The sequence below is a fragment of the Bos indicus genome, chromosome 15 (genome assembly GCF_029378745.1).
Source record: "Bos indicus isolate NIAB-ARS_2022 breed Sahiwal x Tharparkar chromosome 15, NIAB-ARS_B.indTharparkar_mat_pri_1.0, whole genome shotgun sequence".
NCBI lineage: Eukaryota > Metazoa > Chordata > Mammalia > Artiodactyla > Bovidae > Bos > Bos indicus.
In genome coordinates, this window is record NC_091774.1 from 82,085,657 (window position 1) to 82,105,026 (window position 19,370).

Sequence of the window (19,370 nt, forward strand, 5' to 3'; positions counted from 1 at the left end):
TACTGACTGGAAATTGTCAACCCCATAGTCTAAAAGTAAAAGGAACTCTACAACAAGCCTGAATTGCAGTGTTAAAATTGTTGCTCAGGGGTACCAGCTGACAATGCTGGAATGGCTTTACCTGGTATTAGAGTTAACAAATACATAAAAAAGAGTTGGTCAGACAAATAAGAGGGAAGGCTGAAACAAAATGGGTTATATCAGAGACTTCAGTATCAAGTTATATTTAGTGTGTGCTCTCTGGTTTTCTTGCTTTTGAAAATTATCATGTGACCATACTTTTTCAACCAAATGACTAACTGAAGGCAGAAATATGAACTCCTTTACAGTGCTGTACTAGCATAGCTCTGGAAAAATGCTAATCACTGTGCTGTACACCTGAAGTTAATAAAGTATGATATTGTAAATCAACTCTACTTAAGTTAAGAAAAAAACATGAGACAACAAAAAAGAGCCAAAATGTATACCTTTATTAAAAAAAAAAAATCCATGTCTCATGTTTTTCTTCATTTTAGAATTTCTCTAGCTTTTTAAGCTAGAGAAATGAAAAATGTTAAATTATATTCTGATAGCATAGTTATTTTTAACTTTTTAATTAAAAACTGGCCATAGTCCATTTGACTCCTTTAAAAAATTTCTCACCCCTGTAAGTGCACACACAAGACCCTTTCATGTGCTCCTATTGATGAGTTTTAGCCCTGTCTTATAAAAACACTTGCAGAGAATATGGTAAAGAAAATATGAACATAAGAATATATCAAGGATAATTAATAAAATTTATGACAAATGAGATCTAAAAAAATTCATAGTCTCCTTTGGCCATCCTCATTCAGATATTACTTATCTGGACATATTATTTTCTTTTTTCTAAGAGACAGGTTTTGGGAAGAAAGGTTATCTCAGTAATTTTAATGCAGTGTGAGCAGTAAAATATGATTTAATGCATGGAGATGCTCTGACAGAAAAGATGTAGGTTATTGTCAACTCTATATCTTTAAGAGATGAAACTTAGAGGTAATTTTGCCTTCTCAGTAGCTTTCTTGAAAGCACTCTTGACTTTATTTCTTAGGCTGTAGACCACAGGATTCAGCACGGGGATGACTTCTGAACACGGACGCCATTTTTCTGCGTGGATGGAACGACTGGAGCTGGGCTGGGAGTATATGAAGATGACGGTCCTGTGAAGATGGAGGCTGTGGTGAGGTGAGACGGGCAGGTGGATAAAGCCTTCAGGTATCCCTAAGCCGAGTGCATCTTCAGGATGGTGACACATATGAACAGGTAGGAAATCAAGATAACTAGGAGGGCAAAAAAGGATATTGAAACTTGCCACAACAATAAGAAGCAGTTCACTAATGTGTCTATCAGAACAGGAGAGAGTCATGACTGCTGGAGCATCACAGAAAAAGTGATGGATTAGTTTGGACGTACAGAAAGAGAGACTGAATGTGTCCCTGACACGGATGGAGGCATTCGGGAAACCATAAACGCAGGAGCCGACGGCAAGGCGTGCACACCGGCTTGTCGCCATTATGGTGGTGTAATGTAGGGGTCTACACACTGCTGTGAAGCGGTTGTAGGCCATGGAAGCCAAGAGTGCATTTTCCACAGTGGCAAAGGCTGAAAGAAAGAACATCTGAGCAGCACACACGTTGCAGGAGATGACCTTGTCTCCTACAAGGATTCAGCTATGACTTTGTGATTGACAGCTGCAGAGTAGCCGAAGCCCGCCAGAGACAGGTTACTGAGGGAAAAGTACATGGGAGTGTGGAGACGACAACCCAAGAGAATCAACTGGGTCGTTCCCAGGTTTCCAACCACACTGATGAGATAAATGAGAGTGAACGTTATAAAGAGGGGGCCCTGCAGCTCTGGGGCGTTGTTTAGTTCCGGCAGGATGAACTCAGTCACTTCTGTACTGTTTTCCAAGGATGCTATAAACTGAATTGATCTTAATTCACTTTGCAGCTCCACAGCCCTACCATTCACTACCTGGAAATCACTGAGCCTGACCCACAGATTCTTCATCTACAATATGAAAATACTAATGAGACAGAACTCAAGGTATTATTGTAAGAATTAAACAAGATAAAATGTATAAAAAAACTGTGAGTAAAATGCCAGATATTGAGCAGAGTCTGATTATCTTAGGTTTAATATTAGAATTAAAGTGAAATGATTGCCTCCATGTTTGCGTGGGGCTTCCCTGGTGGCTCAGTCAGTAAAAAATCTGCCTGCAATTTGGGAGACCTGGGTTTGATCCCTGGGTTGGGAAGATCCCCTGGAGGAGGGCATGGCAACCCACTCCAGTATTCCTGACTGGAGAATTCCACAGACAGAGAAGCCTGGACGGCTACAGTCCATGGGGTAGCAAACGGTCAGACACAACTGAATGACTAAGCATACAGCACATGTTTGTTTGAGAAACATGGGTGGTGAAAAACAAGACTCAACTATAAATGAGTTCTTTAGTCTCTTCATTCCAATCACAAAGAAAGACAATGCCAAAGAATGCTCAAACTACCACACAATTGCACTCATCTCACATGCTAGCAAGGTAATGCTCAAAATTCTCCAAACCAGGCTTCAACAGTATGTGAACTGATAACCTCCAGATGTTCAAGCTGGATTTAGAAAAGGCAGAGGAACCAGAGATCAAATTGCCAACATCCACTGGATCATTGAAAAAGCAAGAGAGTTCCAGAAAAACATCTATTTCTGTCTTATTGACTAAGACAAAGTCTTTGACTGTGGATCACCACAAACTGTGGAAAATTCTTTAAGAGATGGGAATACCAGACCACCTGACCTGCTTCCTGAGAAATCTGTATGCAAATCAAGAAGCAACAGTTAGAACTGGACATGGAACAACAGACTGGTTCCCAACAGGAAAAGGAGTACGCCATGGCTGGATATTGTCACCCTGCTTATTTAACTTATATGCAGAGTATTCATGTGAAATGCCAGGCTGGAAGAAGCACAAACTGGAATCAAGATTGCCAGGAGAAATATCAATAACCTCAGATATGCAGATGACACCACCCTTATGGCAGAAAGTGAAGAAGAACTAAAGAGCCTCTTGATGAAAGTGAAAGTGGAGAGTGAAAAAGCTGGCTTAAAACTCAGCATTCAAAAAATGAAGATCATGGCATCCAGTCCCATCACTTCATGGGAAATAGATGGGGAAACAGTGGAAACAGAGACTTTGTTTTCTTGGGCTCCAAAATCACTGCAAATGGTGACTGCAGCCATGAAATTAAGACATTTTCTCCTTGGAAGAAAAGCTATGACCAACTAGACAGTACATTAAAAAGGAGAGACATTACTTTTCCAACAGATGTCCATCTAGTCAAAGCTATGGCTTTTCCAGTGGTCATGTATGGATGTGAGAGCTGGACCATAAAGAGAGCTGAGTGCTGAAGAACTGATGCTTTTGAACTGTGGTGTTGGAGAAGACTCTTGAGAGTCCCTTGGACTGCAAGGAGATCCAACCAGTCCATCCTAAAGGAAATCAGTCCTGAATATTCATTGGAAGGACTGATGCTGAACCTGAAGCTCAATATTTTGGCCTCCTGATGCGAAGAACTGACTCCTTGGAAAAGACCCTGATGCTGGGAAAGATTGAAGGTGGGAGGAGAAGGGGACGGCAGAGGATGAGATGATTGGATGACATCACTGACTCAATGGACAGAGTTTGAGTAAACTCCGGGACTTGGTGATGGACAGGGAGGCCTGGTGTGCTGTGGTCCACGGGGTCGCAAAGAGTTGGACACGACTGAGTGACTGAACTGAACTGATCAGAGCATTACCTATCCACTTTTTCCCCACTAATCTCTTTGAGGAGAGCAGCATGATAATGTTTCAGAAGTATATTTTGAAATTTTGTTATGTCACTGATTTGGAAAATATCCAAAAAATCTATTTCTGTTCTTAAATAACTCATAGTAGGTATAGCTGTCCCATTGCTTTTGCATGAATTATCCTTGTTACTCAAAGTGTATATGGAATATAGAAACTTACGTTGTTGTTGGAAAAGAAGGGTCAGCCAATCCTGAACACTGAGTCTGAAATCAGAAATTCAGCTGTGGAATAATGCATACATACTCTTAGACATGTTCTCTATTGGTCAATGGTCAAAAGTTTCCAAGGCTCTAAGGCAAGTAAGCAGGAGGAGAAAACATGACTTGGAGCCAGGAACCTAAATCTGCCAGGCACTCCTTGAGTACCCTTGGAGGAGTCTCTTACCTTCTTATCTGCAAAACAGAATACAATGACCTCTCTCACATCATTCAAGGATTAGTGTCTGTAAATAGCAAACTTGGGAAGCTCTATAAAGCATGTCACTGAGGAGTGATCATTTAAAAGTCTACCAGTATATTTTCATTTTGAAATGTTTTCCTGGCCATGATTGGAGATGCATAGCAAATCTTAAGGTCAGGATTTGGGGGTAGGAGAAAAAGCGCTGTGTATACTAACAACTGCTGCTGCTGCTAAGTCGCTTCAGTCGTGTCCGACTCTGTGCGACCCCATAGATGGCAGCCCACCAGGCTTCCAGGTCCCTGGGATTCTCCAGGCAAGAACACTGGAGTGGGTTGCCATTTCCTTCTCCAATGCATGAAAATGAAAAGTGAAAGTGAAATTGCTCAGTCGTGTCTGACTCTTCTCGATCCCATGGACTGCAGCCCACCAGGCTCCTCCATCCATGGGATTTTCCAGGCAAAAGTACTGGAGTGGGGTGCCATTGCCTTCTCCGATACTAACAACTATTAACACTCAAATGAATGAATGATGACCAGAGAGTCTCAGCACATAGTCTAGTCCCTCTAAAATGATATCACATTGAGTCATGTTGGGGTTTTAGAGGCTAATTCCTAGGAATCGGGAGAAAGTTACAGAGACATGGAGCTGTTTGGGGATTGCCCCCCTCTCCCCCAGTGAGGATCTCTACAGCTCTCATCCGTCTTTCCTAGCCGAAAACCTAGCAGAAACATTGCCTGTGGGGATCTAGCTGGATAGGTTGAAGGTGCACACATGCTTTCGTATTACTTGCTGTTTATTTTCCTCCTACTTTTAGATTAAATTATAATTCACAAACAGCAATGTGCACAGATTCTCAGCTTGGTCAGTTTTATAAGATCATGCACCCACTGACATAACCATGATATAGAAGAGGCCCATCTTCTAAACAAACACTTGGACTGTCTTTGTACTCCACTGTTTCTGCCCAATGTCTGGGGTGACCTCTATTTTCTCTCCATATTGTTTTGCCTCTGCAAGAGTGTCATGTCATTTAAACAGAACCTTAGTGTAGGTTGACTTTGACTGTGGCTTTATTCAGTTAGCATGGTGTATTTGAGACTTATCCATATTGTATCCATATCCATGTGGTTACCTGTATGAATTTCCTCTCTCTTTCTCTTTTAGTTGCTACGTCGTGTCCAACTCTTTGCGACCTCATGGATTGTAGCCCACCAGGCTCTTCTTTCCATGGGATTCTCCAGGCAAGAATACTGGAGTGGGTTGCCATTTCTTTCTCCAGGGGATCTTCCTGACCCAGGAACGGAACCCTGGTCTCCTGCATTGCAGGCAGATGCTTTACCGAGTGAGCTATGAGGGAAGCCCATGAATTCTCTAAAGATGCCATTAAAAAACTACCAGAAACTGGATGGCACAAGTAACAGAAATTGCTTGTGTCACATTTCAGAAATCTGAAACTGAGGTGTCAGCAGAGTTGATTCTGCTGTTCCTTCTGAAGGCTGAAAGGGAAAAGATGCTTTATGTTTTTCTTAGTGACTGGGGAGTATTTGATGACAATCTTTGTTTGGTGTTCCTTGACTTTTGCTGCCTCATCCTGATCTCCATCTTCATTTTCACGTGTGTTCTCTTTCTGTGTGTATGAGTCTATGTGTGTGTGTGTGTCCAAATTTTCTCTTTTGGTAAGCATACCAGTCACATTGATCTAGGAGCACACTCTGCTTTGGTATGACCGTATCTTAACTAATTATATCTCTAATGACCCTATTTTCAACAAGATCAATTCCTGAGGTCCTGGGATTAGGTCTTCAACATATAAATTTTACGCACACAATTCAACCCACAATATATCAATTAAGAAATATTTCTTATTGCTAGATGGTATTCCATTATATGGAAACTGCAGATTGTTATTCCTTTCTCATTTGAAGTGCTTTTGGGTTGGTTCTAATGTCTGGAGATTAAAAAAGGAAAAGCATCTAAACTTGTATGAGCATAGGTGTTACTTTCATTGGGGTAAATATATGTGAGTTAGATTTGTTGGTTAGATAATGTGCTAAGTTGGTCAGTCATGTCTGACTCTTTATGGCCCCATGGACTGTAGCCCACCAGCATCCTCTGCCCATGGGACTTTCCAAGCAAGAATACTGGAGTGGATTGCCATTTCCTACTTCACAGGATCTTCCTGATGCAGGGATCAAACCTTGTGTCTCCTGCATTGGCAGGTGGATTTTTTACCACTAGTGCCCGGGTAGACGATAAGTATACATTTAATTGAGTGGAAACTGTCAAACTGTTTTCTAAGGTTGTACTAACATTTTGCACTTCTTCCCACCAGTGCATTACAATTGCTTAACTTCTTTGCCAGCACTTGATACTAAACTGGTTTTAAAATTTGTATTTTGGTTTTATTTCATGTCCATTTCTAGCTGTTTCTCAAGGGAGACTCAAGAGGACAACCACTGGGACGTCCCTGACAGGCCAGCGATTGCGGTATAACTTTCCAGTGCAAGGGGTGTGATTTCGATCTCTGGTCTGGGAGCTAGGATTCCACCTGCCTCTCAGCCAGAAAATCTAAACATAAAACAGAAGCAATATTGTAACAAATTCAATAAAAACTTTAAAAACTGTCCACATCAAAAAAATCTCAGAAAAGGGTGCAATCTTTTGATCCATAATAGTCACATACTGTATCATTTCATTGATATGATATAGCTGCTACTGCTACTGCTGCTGCTGCTGCTGCTAAGTCACTTCAGTCGTGTCCGACTCTGTGCGACCCCATAGATGGCAGCCCACCAGGCTCCCCCGTAAGTAAATCAGCTGAAAGCCAATTATTGGTTAAAGTCTGAGGGACGCAAAGGAAGGAGGAGTTACTGCCAAGTGGGTACAAAGTCTTCTTTGTGAGTGAAAAATACATTGGAACCAGACAGATGTGATGGTTGTACAACACTGTGAATGTACTAAATGCCACTAATCTGTACACTTCAAAGTAGTTAAATTTAATGTTACATTTCATATCAACTAAGAGATGGAAGCAGATGAAATTAGGCAGTAAGGGGAGATCCAACCAGTCCATTCTAAAGGAGATCAGCCCTGGGTGTTCTTTGGAAGGAATGATGCTAAAGCTGAAACTCCAGTACTTTGGCCACTTCATGCAAAGAGTTGACTCATTGGAAAAGACTCTGATGCTGGGAGGGATTGGGGGCAGGAGGAGAAGGGGACGACAGAGGATGAGGTGGCTGTGTGGCATCACCAACTCGATGGACGTGAGTCTGAGTGAACTCCGGGAGTTGGTGATGGACAGGGAGGCCTGGTGTGCTGCTATTCATGGGGTCGCAAAGAGTCAGACACGACTGAGCGACTGAACTGAACTGAACTGAACTGACGGGGAGAAACCTAATGTGACTACAAAGGCAGGGATGGCATAGATACAGATACATGCCAAGGCATGCTTGCAAGTACCTGGAGATGCAACATAGGAGGACAGGTTGTTCCCTGGAACCTCTGCAGACATACCATAATTCACCCCAATGAAGCCGACCTTTGACATTTGGCCTCCAGAACTGTCAGAAATAAATCCATGGGGTTTTTTGGCCGTGCCACACAACTTGTGGAGTAAAATGAATAAATACTGAGTCAGTGTATGAATACAAGCATTTTATTAAGATACGGTTTTTAGAAGTGGGAGAGATCTTCAGGTACATTGTCAGTGATTGGTTGGCTGCAAGTGAGCAAGCAATTTGAAGAATTTCAAAAGAACAAGGATTATTGAATGTTAGCGGGTGCAAGAAATTGGGGTCTTTGTCAAGTGGATATTGGTGAATTCTCCCCTTAAAGTTTTTGCAGCTTGCTTTTTTTTAGTATAATTTGGAATTTCTGGAGTTGTCATCATGCTCAATAAAATAATTTAAAAATCAAGTTTCAAAGCTTTATTTCCAGTGCAATAACCAGGTTAAGCTACTGCTCAAAGAGATTTTCCATTTAAGTTGAGAAAAAGAGATGAACAGGTGAGTAAATAAATATAAGAGCTACATGTTGATAATGACTATGGAGATGAGAGAGCAGGCTTAGGAAAAACAGTCCATGGGAGGGAAGTGACTATTTTATAAGTAACTCACGGCAAGCCTCTATGATCTCCAGGGTGGGTAAAATTTAACTAGAAATCTTAAATGAGTGGAAGTGTATTCCATGCAGTGGAAGCATCAGTGCAAAGAAGCTGAGACAAGGGCAAGTTTGGAGTGGTCCAGATTTGGTAGAAATCAGTGTGAATGAAGCAGAGTGAATGAGCTGAATATTGCTAAGATATGAGATAGCTGACTAGAACATAAATGACAGAGTGGCATTAACAATTTCAAAACATTTATTGCCCCCAAATGGGTAGCATTATTATTATTTTCAGTGAAATTTTCAAAAAAAAAAAAAAAGTGAAGAGTTAGTGCCCATAAGAGTAAAAATGAGTGAATCCTGTGCATCCTTGTATTCTAATAGGGCTATTTACCTTTGGTAAATTTCACATGAATGTGCTTTTTCTTTCCAAATCACTCGGTAATGACTGAAGCATTGGTTTATTAAGCTGCTAGAATTATTTAGCTCTAGATAAAATACATCAACAAAAGCACATACTTCATTAAAAGCTATTATTACATTTTGTCTGCATTTTAAATGGTTGGAACTATTCCTCAACTAAAGAGAGAAAAAATATGAGACAAAATCTGTATCCTACCATCCCAAATGGCCATTGTCATTTGAGTCATTGCATGGAGCAGATTCAAAGGGGTAAAATAGCTTTTGTAGACTCTACCTACATGAAGAGAAAATCTAGAGAAACTTTCACCTTCTCAGCAGCTTTGTTAAATGCACCCTTGACTTCTCTGTTCCTCAGGCTGTAGACCACGGGGTTCAGCATGGGGATGAGCATTGTATAGAACACGGATGTGATTTTGTCTGTGTCCATGGAGTGGCTGGAGCTGGGCTGTACATACATGACGATGACAGTCCCATAAAATATGGAAACAGTAGTGAGGTGAGAAGTGCAGGTAGACAGAGCCTTCTGGTACCCCTCTTGTGAGTGCACCTTCAAAATTGTCATAAATATGAACAGGTAGGAAATCAAGATTACAAAAAGCGCAAAGAAGACATTGAAGCTTGAGACAAGGACAAGAATCATTTCACTGATGCGTTTCTCAGAGCAAGAGAGAGTCATGACTGCTGGGACATCACAGAAAAAGTGATGGATCACGTTGGACCCACAGAAAGAGAGACTGAACATGTCTCCAGTGTTGACAGAAGCATTCAGAACACCACATGCATAAGAGCCTAAGACAAGACAAGCACACCTATTTTTCGTCATGGAGGTGGTGTAATGTAGGGGCTTGCACACTGCTGCGTAGCGGTCATAAGCCATTGAGGCCAAGAGATAACTTTCCACAGTGGCAAAGACTATAAAAAAGAACATCTGAGCAGCACATGCATGGTAGGAGATGACTTTGTCTGCTTTTAGGAGCCCAGCCATTGCTTTTGGAGTGACAGTGGAGGAGTAACAAAAGTCCACCAGAGACAGGTTACAGAGGAAAAAATACATAGGAGTGTGGAGACGAGAGTCCAGCAGGATCAACGTGGTCATCCCCAGGTTCCCAATCAGAGTGAGGAGGTAAATGAAGGTGAGGATTATAAAGAGAGGAATCTGCAGCTGTGGGTCATCTGTGAGTCCGAGCAGGATGAAATCGGTTACCTCTGTGCTATTCTTCATGGATTTGAGAATCACAAGATGCTCTTGTAATGAAAATTAGGGAGAGAGTGATGCAGAAAGAAGAGTTGCACAGAAATTGAAACGCACAAGCATTATTTATTACAATAGGATTCACAGAGAAGATTCTTCACGGACACCTTTCCAACATGTAAATTTTCTATATGAATAATCTGAGTTACAGGAAGGGATAATGAGCTTGGAAGGTTATATGCCTGGAATGCATTGATCTCTAAATCAGATTTTTGAGTCTCCCAAGAGGTGGAGCTACTGGTAAAGAACCTGCCTGCCAATGCATAAGAGGTAAGAGATGCCGCTTGGATCTCTGGGGGCAGAAGATCCCCTGGAGAAGGGCATGGCAACCCACTCCAGTATTCTTGCCTGGAGAATTCCATGGACATGTAGCCTGACAGGCTACAGTTGATGGGGTTGCAAAGAGTCAGACACGACTGAAGTGAATTAGCAGCCCACGAGCTTATGCTTTTATAGTGCTCACGTGTATTTATTTAATACTCTCATTGCTGCTAAGTCACTTTCATTGCATGAAAGTGAAAAGTGAAAGTGAAGTCGTTCAGTCATGTCCAACTCTTAGCAACTCCATGGACTGCAGCCTACTAGGCTTCTCCATCCATGGGATTTTTCCAGGCAAGAGTACTGGAGTAGGGTGCCATTGCCTTCCCCAATACTCTCATTATTCTTATTAAATTGATAGTTGTTATGACTATTTATATATAAGTAACATGGCAACAGAGAGATTGAGTAATTGATTCAAGTTTACATGGCTATTAAGAGACAGCAATGCTTTAGAGCCATCAGAATGGTTTCCAAAGTAAACAACATTAATGAATTTGAGTTGGTTTTACTGTCATTCAATTTACATTTGATTATGGTATCCATTCCACCAAGTTTTATGCTTGGGATGACACACTAGAGTAAGTCACAAATATGTGCATAGATGCAGTAAGATACATGCAGCATTAGAGACAAATACAACCTGCAAAATAAGGGCTAAAGAGAAGGTAAGATATTGGGTTCTGAGGAGACAGGCACATGTATTCCCATATAAACCCTACCATTGACTACCTGGGAGACCTTTGTCCTAAACTAAGTTTCCTGAAGCTCTTTTTATCTATCAATAAAATGAAAGTGATATTGGAATCTACTTCAGAATTCTTGTGAGAGTTAAATGGAATAATCATGACAAACAATTCATATAATGTGGGTGTTCAGTGCAATCTTGATGAGTGCTATCTATAATCTTATAATTAAGATAGAATGATGGAGCCTATTGATTTAGAAAAGGTTGGTGACAACATGCAGGGCTTTAAGGCATGGATGGGTTTTTAAGTATTGTAGTTTTATTTTTGATTTCTACTTTTTTCATACACTATGTCCACTTGGACCTTTCTTTCTTTCTTTTCTTTTCTTTTCTTTTTTTACACTGTTTCCCAGTCTGTCTTCCTGTCTTATATTATTGGCTTTGTCAACTACTCTATGCAGGAACCCAGGGATCTGCAAGACTTCTTTTAAGTACTTTTTTTAGTTTGATACCCACTTTAGCTTGTGTTGAATGACTCCTTTCTTAGACTCATTCTTAGAGTCATTACTGTCAACTTTTAGCTGGATTGCAGATGCTGAGGGCTGAAAATTCATGTCTGTGGCATTGACTTTAACCTTGCAGATTGGTCAAGAGCAAGACAAATGCTTTAAGTCAATTAATTTGTACACTAAGTCTTTCGAGGGCATGCATTTTCTGGTAACTACTGCTTGTTATTGTTTTCTTCCTGGTCCTTCCACACAATCCTTCATGTGTCTGAATTGATTGTATTTGTGTATAAACACATCACTCAAATCATAGTATAAGCTGTAATTTTTTGTTTAGCATTTGCTATGTTTTATGATGACAGGTCAATTCTTATTGGGCCCAAAAGGACAATCCAGTAAAGTAATGGCTTCTTAAAATTCACAATTTAGTCACATGCACATAATACTTGTCACCACATTAGAGAACATAAACACACTTTCTAGTGTTAGAATATGGGCATATTTGGGAGCCATTATTTAGACTGCTACAATGGGAATGAAAAAGTATGCAATAGATAAATTATCTATAGAATTAGAGATTATTGAATCTGAGGTGTCTTCATAGATCATGTGGCCAAATTCCTAGTTGTGTCTATTAATCAACAGACATGCAAAAAGAAGTATTAACTTGTCCAAAGTCATATATGTAGAATGAATCCATTCCCAAATCACATTTATGGGGATTAGTGACAGCTCTGACATAATGCTTATGTGCTAGTTTATCTATCAGCTAGACAGAAATCAGACAAGTGGGCAGGCAGATAGATAGAAATATAGAGGATAGTGGATGGATGACTGGGTGATGAATGGATGGATGGAGAGATAGGAGATTAGACAGGAGAAGGAGAGTTTGTGCATACATATTCATATCCATGTCCATATAAGCTCCTAAGATCCCCTGGAGGAGGGTATGGCATGGAAAAACAACATGTGTTTATGACCCATTCAATCAGAGCATCATTTAATCTAGGTTTTTGCTCAGTCTCTGAAGGAAAGCAGCTTGACATATCCTAAATATTACTGTACTACCTCCTGATTGAAATATTTTTACATTTAAATACTAGATCCATATGATGATTTCAGAAAAGTATTCAAAGAGCCAGATATGAGCTCAGAAACTCATAAAATGTGTGACTGCTTCTGCATGAATTGCATTTTTCGCTAAAAATGAATATTGAATATAGGAGCTTACCATGTTCTTTGAGAAAAGGAAAAGGCAATCTTGAAATATGAATCTGAAGTCAGAAGTCATCCTCAAAATTATTTGGGGAGATTGTCTCTCACTATCTGCTTCAAAAGTTCCAATGTCCCTGAATCATAAAGAAATGAAGAAAAGATAATTAATATGGAGCTAGGAAGCTTGAGTTCAAGTCTCACATCTAGTGGGTTTTTCTGAGTATTTGTAAGAGTTCTTTATCTTCTGCCAAGATCAGCCTTTTTATTTACGGTATTTAAAAAAGAAATAATAAAATTGTCACTCCCACATACTTTGCAATATTTCACCTATAAAGAGCAAATGAATGCATTGAAACATGTAAATATCATATAAGAAACGGATCACCAGTCCAGGTTCGATGCAGGATACAGGATGCTTGGGGCTGGTGCACTGGGATGACCCAGAGGGATGGTACGGGGAGGGAGGTGGTAGGGGGGTTCAGGATGGGGAGCACGTGTACACCCGTGGCAGATTCATGTTGATGTATGGCAAAACAATACAATATTATAAAGTAATTAGCCTCCAATTCAGAGAAGGCAATGGCACCCCACTCCAGTACTTTTGCCTGGAAAATCCCATGGATGGAGAAGCCTGATAGGGTGCAGTCCATGGGGTCACTAACAGTCAGACATGACTGAGCGACTTCACTTTCACTTTTCACTTTCATGCATTGGAGAAGGAAATGGCAACCCACTCCAGTGTTCTTGCCTGGAGAATCCCAGGGACGGGGGAGCCTGGTGGGGTGCCGTCTATGGGGTCGCATAGAGTTGGACACGACTGAAGCGACTTAGCAGCAGCAGCCTCCAATTAAAATAAATAAATTTAAATTTAAAAAAAAAGAGTAAATGAGAGTTGGTCTATAAAAGACCTTAGACCTCTTCCTTTAAACAAGAATTAATAGAATTTTTACCATAGGGCATTTCCCCTGCTATCTTTAAAGACTCTCTATAAATAGCTTAAGGAAAGGCCAATGTGTTGACTAAAATGTATTAGCATTCACCTAAATAAATAGTGAACAAATGGCCTCTGCTCAGTCTAGCCTTTAAAAACTAATGCCATGTGGAGTCATCATAAGATTTTAGAGACTAATAAATGGGAGCCAGGAGAAAATTATAAAGGTACATTGCTCTTGGGGGAGCAGGTGTCCTATGAGAGCAGTCAATTTTTCTTTCCTCACTTATCTGGGGAAGAAACAATTCAACTGCCCACAGGGACATAGCTTGGTATGTCGAGGAGCACACGGATGCATTTTTCAGAAACTCATGTCATCCCCCCCCATATTTTATTAAGATGTAATTTATGTACATGAACAGCAGATTTAATCCATTTAATTTACTGTGACTGTTGAGACTTGAACTTTCAGTTCAGTTCACTTCAGTCGCTCAGTTGTGTCCAGCTCTTTGTGACCCCATGGACTGCTGCACACCAGGCTTCCCTGTCCATCACCAACTCCGGGAGCTTGCTCAAACTCATGTCTATTGAGTCAGTTATACTATCCAACCATCTCATCCTCTGTCATCTCCTTCTCCTCCTGCCTTTAATCTTTCCTAGAATCAGAGTCTCTACTAAAATTTTATTTTGTTTTTATGGACAAAACATTTTCCTTTTTCACCTTTCCTTCTTTTAAATATTCTAGCCAAAGATCAGGCTACTGCAAGTGTTAGGAGGCTGACAATAAATTGATTTCTTTTATGGGTTTGCAGTGAACACACAGATATGGCACAGGGAGAAGAAAGATGGGAATTAAATCAACTTTAATACTGATAATTTAAAATTTTGGTTTAGATCTCTAGGAAGATAGGCTTCTTTCGATCTGGAGTTACCCTCTTGTATAGGCTAGTGGTACCCTATCTACAAACCCATGGCAATCATTTTGTCTGTGTAGAGTACCAGCTCTTACAATGAGGGCTTATTTTTGCTGCTAGAATATGTTCAGTCTATGTATGAGCCATATAATTTCTCTGGTGGCAGGCATCAGTCGTTGGCAGGTAGAAGCAGAGTGATAAATCCCTCAGATTCTTCATCTTTCAGGTAGTAAAACTCTGAGGCAGGTCTATACTGTCTTCAAGAGACCCGGGTGTAACCGAGCCCTAGTTGTCCACAGGTAACACACTCGACAGGTCTATACTGTCTTCAAGTGACCCGGGTGTAACTGAGCCCTAGTTGTCCACAGGTAACACACTCGCTCATGACGCCTGTGTTGGCCAAGTTTCTGGTCCTGGTTCACTTGCTTGCTACTCACTCAGTGCTTTCTTCTGTTAACTCTAAAATACAACTATTTGAAATGAAATCCCCCCTCTCCTTTTTTTAGCCACATCAGTCAGTTTGTGGTATCTTAGTTTCCCCAACCAGGGATTGAACCTGGGACCCCAGCAGTGAAAGTGCAGAGTCCTAACCACTGGACCCTCAGGGAATTTTCTGAAATACAGTCCTTGACTCTGGGTCTGCTTAGGGAAAATCTAACCTAATATTTATCCTAGGACTAGTGGTCTCTCCTTTGATGGGTGGGCAGTACCTATCCCATTACTTTTTCTACATAAATAAAGCAGGATAGAAGATCAAAGACACCTTTGCTGGAGGTAAGAGTGAAGAAAAAGAAGGAACAAAGTATGCTCTACTCCTCTTCCAAATGCCCCAATCTGATGAATTACTCTCTTACCTCCTGCTGAAGCAATTTCACTGAATTTCTGCACCTGTGGATACTATACTAACTTTTGATTTTTGTATCTCTGATAATGTTTGATTTTGCCATCACATTCAAATAGCAGTCTATCTGGCTATAGAAATCTAGATTGATATTGATATTGATATTTATTTTGTCTATTTTTTTAAGCTATCAAGCTGCTGAATAATCACTTCAATTTTTTTCAAATAAGAAAACTGATTTAGGACAATTACTATTGTTTCTCTGTTATGTTTCCCTCTGCAGCAGATTGAATTTCTTGTGTGTCCTCCTCCCAGTTCATAATTTGAAGTCCTAAGACACAGTGCCATGGCATCTGGAGCTGCGGCATTGGCAGGCACTTAGAGTCAGATTTCATCCTGAAGGTGGGGGGTTCATAAGGGGGGACTAAATGCCCTTACTTAGACAGCATATTAAAAAGCAGAGACGTTACTTTGCCAACAAAGGTCCGTGTAGTCAAGGCTATGCTTTCTCCAGTAGTCATGTATGGATGTGAGAGTTAGACTATAAAGAAAGCTGAGCGCTGAAGAATTGATGCTTTTGAACTGTGGTGTTGGAGAAGACTCTTGAGAGTCCCTTGGACTGCAAGGAGATCCAACCAGTCCATCCTAAAGGAGATCAGTCCTGAATGTTCATTGGAAGGACTGATATTGAAGCTGAAACTCCATTACTCTGGCCACCAGATGCGAAGAGCTGACTCACTGGAAAAGACCCTGATGCTGGGCAAGATTGAAGGTGGGAGGAGAAGGGGACAACAGAGGATGAGATGGTTGGATGGCATCACCGACTCAATGGACATGAGTTTGAGTAAACTCTGGGAGTTGGTAATAGACCGGGAGGCCTGGTGTGTTTCAGTTCATGGGGTCACAAAGAGTCGGACATGACTGAGCGACTGAACTGAACTGAACTGAAATGCCCTTAAAAAGAAAGGAAGAGACATTAAGAGCTCTCTTTCTTCACCATGTGAGGATGTAGCAAGTTGGTCATCTGTAAGACTAAAAGAATGCTCTTTTCAGATATAAATTGACCAGCTACTTGATCTTGGACTTCTCAGCTTTTGGAAGTGCAAGAGATAAATGTTTATTGTATAATCTATAGTATTTTATTATTTCAGTCTTAACTAGATATTTTCTCTAGCATCTAAAAAGTTTGATCTTTGTATTTATTTTTAATTTAATTTGAAAATAAAATTATATAAATGTAAGGTATAAACGCAAAGATTTATTCTACATATAGTGAAATGATTATAGCAATAAAGATTACTAACACATCCCTATCCTATATTTATTGTATGACTACATTTAACTGTCATTTATTATATTTTCAACTCCAAATCTATTGGTTCCATTTATAATATCTTGTTGATATTCTCTATTTGTTGAAAAAGGATTCTCAATGTTCCTTTAAACCTTTATTCTATATTTAATTAAATTCTTTCTTTTTAAATTTTATTTTATTTTTAAGCTTTACAATATTGTATTAGTTTTGCCAAATATCGAAATGAATCAGCCACAGGTATACCCGTGTTCCCCATCCTGAACCCTCCTCCCTCCTCCCTCCCCTACCCTCCCTCTGGGTCGTCCCAGTGCACCAACCCCAAGCATCCAGTACCGTGCATCGAACCTGGACTGGCGACTTGTTTCATACATGATATTATACAGGTTTCAATGCTATTCTCCCAAATTTCCCCACCCTCTCCCTCTCCCACAGAGTCCATAAGACTGATCTATACATCGGTGTCTCTTTTGCTGTCTCGTACACAGGGTTATTGTTACCATCTTTCTAAATTCCATATATATGCGTTAGTATACTGTACTGGTGTTTTTCTTTCTGGCTTACTTCACTCTGTATAATAGGTTCCAGTTTCATCCATCTCATTAGAACTGATTCAAATGTATTCTTTTTAATGGCTGAGTAATACTCCATTGTGTATATGTACCACTTCTTTCTTATCCATTCATCTGCTGATGGGCATCTAGGTTGCTTCCATGTCCTGGCTATTATAAACAGTGCTGCGATGAACATTGGGGTACACGTGTCTTTTTCCCTTCTGGTTTCCTCAGTGTGTATGCCCAGCAGTGGGATTGCTGGATCATAAGGCAGTTCTATTTCCAGTTTTTTAAGGAATCTCCACACTGTTCTCCATAGTGGCTGTACTAGTTTGCATTCCCACCAACAGTGTAAGAGGGTTCCCTTTTCTGCACACCCTCTCTAGCATTTATTGCTTGTAGACTTATGGATTGCAGCTATTCTGATTGGCGTGAAATGGTACCTCATAGTGGTTTTGATTTGCATTTCTCTGATAATGAGTGATGTTGAGCATCTTTTCATGTGTTTGTTAGCCATCTGTATGTAATTAAATTCTTTAAGGATATTTAAGACAATTGATTTAAAATCTTTCACTAGTAAGTTCAATGTCTGTGCTTCTGTTAATTTCTATTTTTATGTAGATGCAACATACTTTCATGTTTTTTAAATGTCTTTTATTTTTTGGTTGAAAACTGGACTTTTAGAATATTATAGTGGGATAACTCTAGAGACCAGAATCTTTCTCCTCCCAAAGTTGTTCTGTTGTTGTTGCTGCTTGCTGTGGGTTGTAATCCTTTCACAGAGAGTTTTCTACACTATTTTTTAAGAGGTTATAGTTTGTTATGTGAAGTTTCAGAAGCCTCTGTTCCTTTGGCCTGAGGTCAGTTATGGGTTTGACATATACAAATTTTATTTTTGGGAGATCCAAAATCACTGCAGATGGTGACTGCGGTCATGAAATTAAAAGATGCTTCCTTCTTGGAAGAAAAGCTATGACCAACCTAGATAGCATATTAAAAACCAGAGACATTACTTTGCCAACAAAGGTCCATCTAGTCAAAGCTATGGTTTTCCCAGTGGTCATATATGGGTGTGAGAGTTAGACTATAAAGAAAGCTGAGCACCAAAGAATTGATGTTTTTGAACTGTGGTGTTGGAGAAGACTCGTGAGAGTCCCTTGGACTGCAAGGAGATCCAACCAGTCCATTCTAAAGGAGATCAGTCCTGGGTGCTCTTTGGAAGGACTGATGCTGAAGCTAAAACTCCATTACTTTGGCCACCTGATATGAAAAGCTGACACATTGGAAAAGACCCTTATGCTGGGCAAGACTGAAGGTGGGAGGAGAAGGGGATGACAGAGGATGGGATGCTTGGAGGGCATCACCAGGTAGATGGACATGCATTTGAGCAAGCTCTGGGAGTTGGTGACGGACAGGGAAGCCTGGCGTGCTGCAGTCCACGGGGTAACAAAGACTTGGAAATGACTGACTGAGTGAACTGACTGAAACTCCATGATTAAGTCATGATTTTTATGATTTCAGTTCAGTTCAGTTCAGCCCCTCAGTCGTGTCCGACTCTTTGCGACCCCATGAATTGCAGCATGCCAGGCCTCCCTGTCCATCACCAATTCCTAGAATTCACTCAAATTCATGTCCATTGAGTCGGTGATGCCATCCAGCCATCTCATCCTCTGTCGTCCCCTTCTCCTCCTGCCCCCAATCCCTCCCAGCATCAGGGTCTTTTCCAATGAGTCAACTCTTCGCATGAGATGGCCAAAGTATTGGAGCTTCAGCTTTAGCATCAGTCCCTCCAATGAACACCCAAGACTGATCTCCTTTAGGATGGACTGGTTGGACCTCCTTGCAGTCCAAGGGACTCTCAAGAGTCTTCTCCAACACCACAGTTCAAAAGCATCAATTCTTTGGTGCTCAGCTTTCTTCACAGTCCAACTCTCACATCCATACATGACCACTGAAAAAACCACAGTGTTTGTTAATTGCTATAAACCTTTGAACACTTTTCAGAGTTATGACAAAAATTTGATTCTGAAGATTTCTGCTTGCTCTTTTGGTGTT

General features: G+C 40.5%; 1 protein-coding gene, 1 non-coding gene and 1 pseudogene across 2 annotated transcripts; all 3 read right to left on the bottom strand.

The window, feature by feature from the left end:
- Positions 1 to 994: 994 nt before the first annotated feature.
- Positions 995 to 2,028, bottom strand: LOC109569154 (olfactory receptor 5B17-like; annotated as a pseudogene).
- Positions 2,029 to 9,058: 7,030 nt separating this feature from the next.
- On the bottom strand, positions 9,059 to 10,009 carry LOC109569155 (olfactory receptor 5B2-like). Its single transcript, XM_019974457.2, has one exon. It carries the CDS (start codon positions 10,004 to 10,006, stop codon positions 9,059 to 9,061), a length of 948 nt encoding a protein of 315 aa, XP_019830016.2. The 5' UTR covers positions 10,007 to 10,009.
- A 5,134-nt stretch (positions 10,010 to 15,143) lies between these two features.
- On the bottom strand, positions 15,144 to 15,216 carry TRNAE-UUC (transfer RNA glutamic acid (anticodon UUC)). Its single transcript has one exon. It is a non-coding gene; the product is annotated as a tRNA-Glu (tRNA).
- Positions 15,217 to 19,370: the final 4,154 nt, after the last annotated feature.